Below are 11,766 nucleotides of genomic sequence, written 5' to 3' on the forward strand. Positions count from 1 at the left end.
ACTGATGAATGTGAATAGTAAAATTAATGCCTTAAACTAAATGTCATTTGAGCTTATGAACTAGAATGACACTTAAGCTACTTAACAGTTATAGAAGCTGAAACTCACAGTATGGATGATCCATCCAGCTATCCAGAATCAGTATAAAGAAAAAAATATCCCAGTAATTTTATTAAAAAAACACACAACTGAATTATTAAAAAGAACACTTGTACATGATCCAAACTACTGAGGCCACACTTGGACAAATTGTGGTAATTAAATCACACATACCAGCTGGTAATCAACGGTCATCTTTACACATATTTTTATGAAGTAATTACAAATACCATGATACATCATCTGGAGATCTGTATCAGCCTAAATGACAGTTTAGTGTAATTACAAATGACCGATAAGGTCACAACTTACACCAGACAAATAATACAAAGGCCTATTAATTTTTGCTTAAGGTGAAGTGAAAGCCAAAATATCAAGGCTTTTATACACATTTTATATTTCATTGCAAATAATTTTAACTCTTCTGTATTTTCCCAGCTATAAAAGGTTTGAATGGACTCATCAACCATGATAACAATTAGGTATCTTTAATTCATAAATAACAGTTTTTACCAATCATTATGTGGCAGATACATATTAGTGTAAATGATTTACGACTCTGAATGACATATACCAGAGAAATTATTTGGATATATTCATTAATGCTAAGTCTACTCTTTTATCTTCTTAAATGCTGCTGACATGAACAAGAGGTCATTTTCACCTGAACACCCAACCCATCAAAGATATCACACTTTGTTATATCACTAAGCCTTGTAGTAAAATTTTACACTTGAGTGGACAGAGTCATTGATGGTCAATGATGGTCATCTTGTGTCCAGTAAAGCTAGGTGGCAGATTCACACCAATCCTTCTGTCAAGGAAGTTAGACCAGTCAATGTTACAACTGTAATGATAGGTGACAGAAAGAGAGTCTGGCAAATTTGCACTTTTAAACTATTATCTGATCTGCAATGCATTCAAGACACATACTAAATCATGCAGACATAAATGTCCATTTCAAGGATAAAATGAGCTCTATGCAGGTAAAAAAGTTGGCTTATGATTTTGAGGCCCCATTTCCTTTATTACTTTATTATTGGAAATGTTTAAAATGTATGTCAATTGTCATAAATGAACAAGAGGGTCAAAACAGCATTTAATCCCTCAACTGAGTACCTGGATAAACTAGGAAACAGAGAAAGTTGATGCTATTAAAAAAGGTACATGGTTGCTATGGAAAATGATGGTTAATATGGAGGTAAGCCATAGTCAAGGTTTTCAACGGTAAATGAAAAAAGTGGTTGCTACTTAAAAGAAATTGGTGGTTCATCGTAATTAAGGGAAGAGATGGATACTAGGGAATCAAGCTTCTTCTAAGAATGTCATAGGTCACTGGATGGATTATAGAAAAATAAGTTGCCAAAAAAGATGGTGGTTGCGATTAGGTGCAGTTTGTGAGACTTAAAATGGTTTTCCATTCACAGCCGTTCATTGAATATAGCCCCGCCCACTGGGGTCCATTTTAAGTGCGAACCAACATGGCTGAAAAGAATTTGGTAGTTGGGTACATAAGTAACAGGTTAACAAAATTGTTTTGAACACAGGCAGGCGATTCTTAGAAGAAGATCTCCATATTTTGGGGGGGGGGGTTGCCATGGCAACCAGAGTTTTACTAGTTCTACATGCAACCGTTTTTCGAATAAACATGAAAGAGCCATGGAACCCTTCCTGTAAGGTTTAGTTAAAATTGTCCATGTACTTTAGGGAATGTTGCTTGAAGATGACAGACAGTGACCCATCACACTACCTCACTCACAAGCACTTCTGGCTGACAATTGATATCAAATTAAACTAAAGAGTAAGAGTAAGACACGTTTATTTTGCCGGAACTGCCAAACTTGCCCAAAATTGCACAATGCACGTAAAATTTTCAAATATTTACTGACCACGAAACGGATAAGTTAAACTCAAATAAATTGCCTCATAGAATCACTAACACAATGAATAGTTACGCTAAAATTAAATAAAAATAATGTGTTATTTTCTTCTTTTTCCACGGAAATGTAGATTTCTATACAGGGGCAGTAACTGTACAAAACAGGTTTGGGTTACTTTACACTTATATTAAGACAGCCAGTCTCAAACGCAGTGATCTCCCCTATCAAGGATAACCAAAACGGGGATATTATGGAATATATATTTAAAACAAGATAACCTTCAACCTTTTTGTTGACTAAATAATGTTTACGTTTATTTCAGACCACATTATATTATGAAAACAACAACATGTACTGTTATTTGATGTAAATGAACCGTTGAAAACCAAATCAGGCTTACATCTCAGGAGCCCAAGAAAATCCATAGCAGACAAAAGTGACAGAAAAATCAATGATCCAAATCCTTGACAGATGGATGGGGCAATGTCTGCACCTTTCACACAGAATGGTAACGGATGTTTGTTTGGACATCATATTTGCTGTCCGCAATATTTGATGGATCGATCCGCTGTCAGTGTAGGAAATGAATACATAGGTTTTACTATCATTTCTTCATTATGTATGCAAGTGATAAACGAATGTAATAAACATATATATATAGAAATGATAAAAATCATTTAGTCGTAAATAAACGGTTTACAGCACCAGATAATGTTGGCAGCCACTATGTGAAAACGTACTAAAAACATGATATAAGCGAGATTTATATGTCTACAATCCCTTAGGGTCTATACCTGTACATTTGACACAAACAGTGAACAACTGCCTTATATCAGCCACTGGAGTAACTGCTTCAACATAGATATAAACTTGCAACTTGATGTGGCCATTCACGCTTATTTCTTTTACGGACCTTTAAACACCCGTTCGGCCAAGACATACACGGGGTCAACGACAACAACAACAAACTAAAAAACATAACGTAAACTTGTTGAAGTGTAACTTACCTGACCCAGCCGCAGTATGACGTAAACGACCACACCCATCACGAGCACCGTGCACCACGTGCCCAGACTAACAAACATAGCATATCACGTGACACGTGCAACACTCGTGCTGACCATATCACCCGCTCAGTGCACACATACTAGATATATCACGGAACTGAACCACTGACAATGTCACAGTAGCCCGTGTAAAGTGTTCTGCGCGTCATAAGATGGAGATCCACTAACGTGTACACTTGACAAGAATGTAAATTAACACGTGCACACTGACACGGATTCAAAGGCTTAGTTCCCTCCTTGTTCAGCGCTGTCAAATCACACGTGCAAAACGTTCACCATGTTCATACTCGTCTACATTTCAAGCTACGAGTTAGAAGGATATTCCTATCACAGTTTTAATCCAGACTAAATGATTTATTGATATCAACCAATCAAATCTTTGAAGCACTTTGTTAAGATACGAGATTTGTTAAGTGTTGTTTTTTTCTTTATCAATCGACAAGGATGTACATATCATACATTGTTTTCCATGTTCATGTGCATGTACGTTTTCTATTTATATTTGGTATTCCATCACATTCTAGTTTATAGCGTGAACAGTATTTGCCCAAATATCAATATCATTTCTGCCTGAACTCGACAAGATCTGTTGAAAACTAACTCCCGATACAAACTCAATAACAGTTATTAAGAAATAAAGAATGGAGACGGAGGCTTTATTGACGCACTAAGGCACACAGACACACGCGCATTATAACAAAATCACATTCAGTATAATTAACTAGTGCATGTTAATATGCATTTTGCTTGAGGAACGGTAATGTACTTAACTTTTTTCTATATTCCCAATAGCTGAGCAGTAAAGAGATGTTTTTACTCGGAGTCCCATAATTAACATCATAACCAATACACATTTACGCGTAACTCCATTCTAGAATCATATAATTCCATCCTATTGCATTGCCAAGGTGTCTGAAAGTCTTGTTATGCGCATATATTATTCATAGTGAGGAAATCACTTGTCGCAGTACAAAACTGCGCCATGTGTGATGGCTACTGGGAGGTACTGTATGTGTTCGTGTTTCTCGAGTCTTTGACCTATTGTATGACAGAATGGTGCATCCCTTGGGAAACAATTCACATTATCTTTGCTGTTGTTTTAACCTTTAATCAATTAGCATTAATGTCTATGAAAGTTATATGATTATACATGTTGTTCCATTAAGAGAAGTAAACTGAAACCGTTGAATGCAAACTAGGACTAGTTAAAGATGCCCTCTTACCCTCAAATAAGATTTGACACAATTAATAATATATGATATTCCAAAAAGGATGAATACATGTCAAAAACAATGGTTCGTATGAAGGATATCGTGTTTAATTTGAAATAAAAGAGCATAAAACACAGTATTTCTACCTTATGCGACTATAGTAGACCACAGTAAATATTTTAGCACTCACCAATCATTTAATATGTTTGCGCTTTCCGCTGTTAGATTCACGATTACAATCTGGTTATCAGTAGTTAATATTTTCAATAAATGAATTATTTACTAAGTATTCTAAGGTTAACCAGCCAAAATTCATGTTTGTTATACATGTGTATGAATGGATTTTGAATAAGAGTGTCACTTTAACACAGATATTATGTTTTAAATCCCCTTTTTCACAAAACTTGGTATTACATCTTATTACTTTTAGCATTAATGTAAATCAAACGCAAGCATCCAGAGTTAGGTAACACACTGCAACTCACACTTTTTAAACGTTGAACAAAATGGTTAATACTATCCAAATTTTACCCATATTTATCTTTATATCATGTTCCACGTACCAACCTATTCACAAATATAATGTCCTCATATTGTAATACAAAACGAGCGTTTTACAAAATGACACAATAATTATGTTTACATAGCCAAGAGACTACTATTAGGGACAATCAAAGTCGTATTCACCCAGACGTACAATATTTTATGGACATCTTTAACATTTACATTTGTAAAGTCTTAATGTCTGACCAGTGACTGAGCTATAACGTTACCGAGCGACACAAGGACAAAAATGGCCTTAAGGAAACTTAAAGATGTACTCCCAAATAAGATTTACCACAATTAATAAAGAAATCCAAAAAAGATGAATAAATGCTGAAAGCAATTGCTCTTATGTAGTTTAAGAAAGAAATGAGCACTAAACACTGTATTTCTAAGTAAGTTATAAGGTTATAGTAGACCATTGTCAATCTTGAAGCATTCACCAATCATTTAATATTTTTGCGTTTTCACCTTTTAAATACACGGCTACAATCTTGTTATCGGTAATTAATATTTTCCATAAATGCATCATTTATTAAGTAGTTAAAGGTTGATCAGTTAAAATAGATGTTTGTTATACATGTGTTGATTTTGAATATGAGTGTCACTTTAAACGTTTGATGAACACTTACATATAAATGGATATCATACGGTCGTGTACATTAATTACATACTGTTTAATTCAAATATTCACAATATGTATTTGCCATAAGAATTATTTTACGCATCTTATGCGTTTTAGAGTTATCTTTAAACCCCAACATGGACACTTTACGGTTTTCTTTTAATTTTGGGTTTCCGTTCATGATTATCAGTTATAGAAGTATACAATTCTTACGTAGACAGCATATATTAATTTATAGCTAGTAAAAGTGACATTTGCCATGCACTATGGGGACTCACACGTGCAAATATAGAATATAATCATGGAAGCGTTCAGCGAATATACTGATAACATGATCATAAACTTCTTATCGAATTGTTTTTCGTCGACTTGATAACACGACATGTTGTCAACATTATGTCGACTTATTCAGTTATCAACTGGATATGTTGACGTCATGATTGTCGGGAAATCACTAAAACACGTTTGGTCGATTTCACTGAAAAATGTAGTCCGAATTACATTCTCAACTAGGTTGTCGACAAAAGTCAAGTCGACACATCCAGTTGATAAGTGACCAAAAACTTACTTAGTCGACAAGTCGATATAACTTTTGCAATATGTCCTGTTGTAACTCTTCAAGTCGACATAAAACAAGTGTATAAGACTACAAGATCTGTATGTACGATATACGCTTCCATAGAACTGACACTGCACCGTTCTGTATTTTATAATTATACTGTACTAGATGGCAAACTACCATAACTTTCATCTGCTTGAGCTGCTCTGAACTCCTTCGCCCGATGTAGTAATTATAGTGCAAGTGCAATTAAAATTCAATATAAAGTCTTTGTCTCAGATAGATTCATCCTGGTCAAATCCATAAACTCGTGTTTTAAATCCATGTAGATCTCTCTACATACATTTTTATTCAAATTAACACATTTTTCAGATATTTCTTCAAAATCAGATTTTATTCGCTTGAAATGTTTTACATTAACGTTAAACTTGTAATATTAATATTAAGTCACGCCATATTTCACGCTTTCATCTTTACATATTAACCACATTTGATTATTTGAAGAATATATACATTAACATGTTTTTACTAGCTAACATAAGTTATATATTTGTTTAAATTAAGCTCTTTTGAAATCTGTTAAAAGCAGGTATATGATACACCAAATGCTATTTGACACAAAAGAATGCACAATGTGCTTTTGGTATCTCTACTGTGTGCATGACCTTTTTTACTTTAGACGTATCAGTTTTCTTTAGAAAAATCCATCAATTATATACCTTGTATGTATAATAAAGCGAGGTAAACAAGTGGTTTCGCAAGTTTTCTTCTTAAATGTCAATGATGGATCTTCGTTTTACGTTTGACAAATGCACACATAGTTAAAACTAGCAGTAGGATAATTGGGCTTTTACTCGACTCAAGAGTATACTTAAAGTAAAACAAGAACGTTGATACACGCTACTGTATGTAAAAGGAGATCCCAAAGTAGCTCGAAGCAAATACAAAACTTTAATGTCATTGTGACTTATTATAATTGTGGTTCTATATTATTTCTGACACCCTCTTACAATTGGAGTGAGTCGTTACAAAACAAAAACTGAGTTCGCAAATTTTCCAGTTTTCCGTTCCCTTCTTGCAATAACAATATCTTAAACCAATTCGAAATACAACATTTAAATCCCACATGTTTGTCGAAATGTTAAGGCTTAATTTCCAGACACCGTGTTAAGCCTTTATGAATCTGCCTTAAAGGTAAACAACAATCCCCAAATATGTACATTGATTAAGGGCTATTTAAACACAACAATACTTTTTTATTTTCCGTTTATACATGTATATTTTAAGTACATCCATTTTGCACTCTGTAAATCACGCAGTCCCAAAACCTTTTCATGATATTACCGTACCACAAATGCAAACCTCAACAAGGTGATTGTTTATTTTGATTGCGAGAATACCCGTGCAAGAAGAGGTCAGTCATACACTTGTTACCTTGGTACATACCAACATTCTATCTTGTCATCATTAATTGATAGTTATGCTGCTCTCCAAGGCACAAGGATACAGGCATTGTTTAATGCTAAAATGAGTTTACTGTTACTGAGATCTAGTAGCTTGTCATACATTAGTTCTGACATAATCATACATAATAATCATACAGTCTGTCCCTACATAATTGTATATGCATTAATCTTTTACATGTACATTTTTTCCTAGCAGGAAAGCTTCCGCCGTTTTACAAAACCTATTCAGATGCCAATTTAACTGATAAGCCACCCCGAAAGATTCAACATTTTGGTTGATCTCTGCAATAAAGTTTATTGCTTAGAATAACTGAAAATGGAGACTGATCAGGAAAAGAGATACGATAAAGAAAAGGAACCATACTGATAGAAATAAATAAACGACTATTCGACATTTGGGTGGATAGTGGATATAAATAAATGAAGATACGACAAATTAGTTTACAGTGAATTCAAAGAGCATGAAAGAACGAATATTCGACAGATGGTGGAAAGCAAAGGTTAGGAAGAGAAAAAGTAAACGAATACACGACAGAGATAGGAAGAGAAAGAATTACACGAATACATGGCATATGGATGGAAAGCAAGAGTTATGAAGAGAAAGAATTACACGAATACATGACATATTGATGGAAAGCAAGAGTTAGGAAGAGAAAGAATTACACGAATACATGGCATATGGATGGAAAGCAAGAGTTATGAAGAGAAAGAATTAAACGAATACACGACATATGGATGGAAAGCAAGAGTTATGAAGAGAAAGAATTACACGAATAAATGACATATGGATGGAAAGCAAGAGTTATGAAGAGAAATAATTACACGAATAAATGACATATGGATGGAAAGCAAGAGTTATGAAGAGAAAGAATTGCACGAATACATGACATATGGATGGAAAGCAAGAGTTATGAAGAGAACGAATTACACGAATACATGACATATGGATGGAAAGCAAGAGTTATGAAGAGAAAGAATTAAACGAATACACGGCATATGGATGGAAAGCAAGAGTTATGAAGAGAAAGAATTAAACGAATACACGACATATGGATGGAAAGCAAGAGTTATGAAGAGAAAGAATTAAACGAATACACGACATATGGATGGAAAGCAAGAGTTAGGAAGAGAAAGAATTAAACGAATACACGACATATGGATGGAAAGCAAGAGTTATGAAGAGAAAGAATTAAACGAATACACGACATATGGATGGAAAGCAAGAGTTATGAAGAGAAAGAATTAAACGAATACACGACATATGGATGGAAAGCAAGAGTTATGAAGAGAAAGAATTAAACGAATACACGACATATGGATGGAAAGCAGAGTTATGAAGAGAAAGAATTAAACGAATACACGACATATGGATGGAAAGCAAGAGTTAGGAAGAGAAAGAATTAAACGAATACACGACATATTGATGGAAAGCAAGAGTTATGAAGAGAAAGAATGAATTAAACGAATACACGACATATGGATGGAAAGCAAGAGTTATGAAGAGAAAGAATTAAACGAATACACGACATATGGATGGAAAGCAAGAGTTATGAAGAGAAAGAATTAAACGAATACACGACATATGGATGGAAAGCAAAGCCATATATGAGGCAAGAAATAAATGAATGCTTACAGATAAAGAACCAACAGAGGGAAATTCGGGGCATACAAATAGAAAGGGTGAAGACGAAAATTGATCCTGTCGAGTTCACGCATTCACAAACCTCATATCATTCAAAACTGAATATTGTTTGTGGTCAAACATAGGTACATCACTACCTGAGTTTCCCCGGTCTATATTGTACTTTCATTTAGTTTTTTTGTTAAGATTTTTTTAGTTGGACATCGACCAGATTCGAGAACACACACATATAAGCTGTTTAAGTTCCCTTTCAAGTGTTGTCTTCTTTAACGTCTAATTCATCACCATAATCCTGCTGCTGCAGGCTATCCGCTTGTTATGTAACACACTTATATTCAGATCACAATCAACTCACAGTTCCTGTACCTGTCCTAGAACCTTTCTGAACACCTGTATATATCCATAGTTTCATCTGTCGTAATACTTCAGTATTTTTAAAGCATTTTTGATTGTTCACAATTCAATGAGAATATATTCTTTTGTCATATGACACCAGACCCTCACTCATCGCTTGATGAAAGTTTAAAGGCTGTTTTCTGAACACCGGGTGCATGACTTGAATGTTATCGTGAATACATTTGAAGCAGTCATTTTTAAAGTGAATATATTTAAGCTGTTGCATCAGTTGGTGGAATTTGGTATGATAAACTGTGGGTGTATGATTACTTATAATAAATAAATAAATAAATGTATTATGTATGGATACAAATATGAATAGGAAATCGTTTGTTTTTCTAGGTATGTAGTACAGAATCAACTTAAGCCATTTAAAACTAGTTAAATGTATGTGTACAATTTTGAATTGTAATATTAAATGATAGCCCTGAAAACGTTGAAAGGCTGTAGGCGCGACTGATGTGATTTTACCTTTTTACAAGTCTGTTCACAGGCAATACAAATCGAACCCAAAAATCCTTTGAGTCACCCCAAACTGTAACTGAAACCAGTGTCTGTCATTACCTAAGAATAGGTAAGGTAACTTAATATTTTATAAATAAGATCAGCTGGGTTCATAACAGCAACTAATAAACATATATGTACTTGGATATGATATAAAAAAATGTTTTCATCCCGCGAGCGTATAAGACCCTGCCTTACTTGACTACATGATCCTAAAAATATTCATTACCCAGAATTAAATAAAGCCTCAGAAGGCCCAGATTGCAGTTTTCAAAAATTTCGGAGTGGGACTCCCCTAGCCCAACTATGAATCCACATGAATAAAGGGTTGGCTACGCCCCTGCCGATGCATTAATTATTTAATTCATGTCAAAAATTAGATCTGACGATACCTGATTTTGATTTGCAGTCCTTAAGTTTAAAGGCATGCGACGTACAGCCTAAAAACGAGATACCCCAGATAATTTTTTTAATGTTTTTTTTTATTTCTACAAAATTCATCTGCCTTATTCTAATTTCAGAACACACACACACACACACACACACACACGCACACACGCACACACGGATATGAACGCTGATCGTCAACGACGACCTTTAAGCCTTTAAGTCATGCTTTTAGTTTAAACCATATAAAGCAAATATGAATTTAACGTATCATTTAAATGAAGTGAGTTTGCGAGTTTTTCACACGACCTTCGGTAAAACTGCATTATAGGTTATCATCCACCATCATCAGTTTTAACCACTTCGCTTTTTCAGGCATTTTGTTGTGTTCAATATGATGTATGTTTCTTAACATTCTTATGCGATTTTATAGCCCATGAACACTCGAGATTGAAAAAAAATTCATATTAATATTCTATAAGTTTAAATCAATGTTTGCTTTGATTAACTATTTTATTTTCTGGTGACTAAATTATAATGTTCAGGAAATAAAAAAGGCAGACATTATTCAAGGTGAAATATGATGGATATTAACCATAAAATGGAACTTAAAAAAACAGCATGGTGCCACAAATATGCCGAATATGATATTGTGTTCTAAAGACTCTGACCTCCTACTGGATTCAGGAAATATTTTCTGTTAGAATATAGATTAGCAAGAATATTTTGTGGTAGTTCCAATAAGAAGTTATGATTCACTGACACCTGAAATGCTGCCAGTGATGCCCAAGATAGAGGTTTTATCTCCAGCTGTTTAACAGTCGCCTTAGATGCTCTGAAGAAAAGTTTTCCAAAACGAATATTTTATGCACCGACCCTTAAACTAAGTGATGGATTCCTGGCACAAAAAAATTCTTAATATGCAAATTCCATTCAGCTGTTGCTTTTATTTTCCGAGTATCGAAATCATGTTGGTATGTAGGGTTTCTAGAGAACACATCGACATAACATGTTAGGTTCCTTCTCATTTCCTAAACTTCGCATGGTCAACCATGAGCTAAATGTTTCAACTACAACTTCTGGACTAGCTATATATATGTATATGTATGGTTTCGTACGGTTTTATATTCCTCTCACAGAACAAACAAGTCGCCCATATATGCACTACATCCAACGTGTTGAACACAATACACTTCAAACACAATCAGACCACAGCAACAAATAATAATAATACTACAACTATCCTTAGACACGACATTGTGCCAGACGGTCTAACAATATTCCATCAACTTGGAACAAGAAAATGCAAGGAAACCGTCCCTAGGAGAAACTGTATCAATATTAAAATCAATGATTATACATTACCCTCCAAGCGCGGGCTGAATAA

At 34.3% G+C, this 11,766-nt stretch overlaps 1 protein-coding gene across 6 annotated transcripts in view; it reads right to left on the minus strand.

Moving 5' to 3' along the window:
- Positions 1-11,766, minus strand: part of LOC128219956 (uncharacterized) — a 65,854-nt gene that overhangs the window by 38,291 nt on the left and 15,797 nt on the right. The window contains exons 1-2 of one of the 6 annotated variants that reach the window (XM_052928167.1): positions 9,230-9,574; positions 2,987-3,566 (exon numbers count right to left, since the gene is read on the minus strand). The exons of 3 other annotated variants lie outside the window; for them this stretch is intronic. In XM_052928167.1, the coding sequence (XP_052784127.1) occupies positions 2,987-3,064 (78 nt within the window). In that variant the 5' untranslated portion in view covers positions 3,065-3,566; positions 9,230-9,574. Of the gene's footprint in view, positions 1-2,986; positions 6,031-6,164; positions 6,504-9,229; positions 9,575-11,766 lie in introns of those variants that run through there. 2 more of the 6 variants (XM_052928166.1, XM_052928165.1) reach the window with 2 other exon arrangements.

The sequence above is a fragment of the Mya arenaria genome, chromosome 15 (genome assembly GCF_026914265.1).
Source record: "Mya arenaria isolate MELC-2E11 chromosome 15, ASM2691426v1".
NCBI classification, from domain to species: Eukaryota; Metazoa; Mollusca; class Bivalvia; order Myida; family Myidae; genus Mya; species Mya arenaria.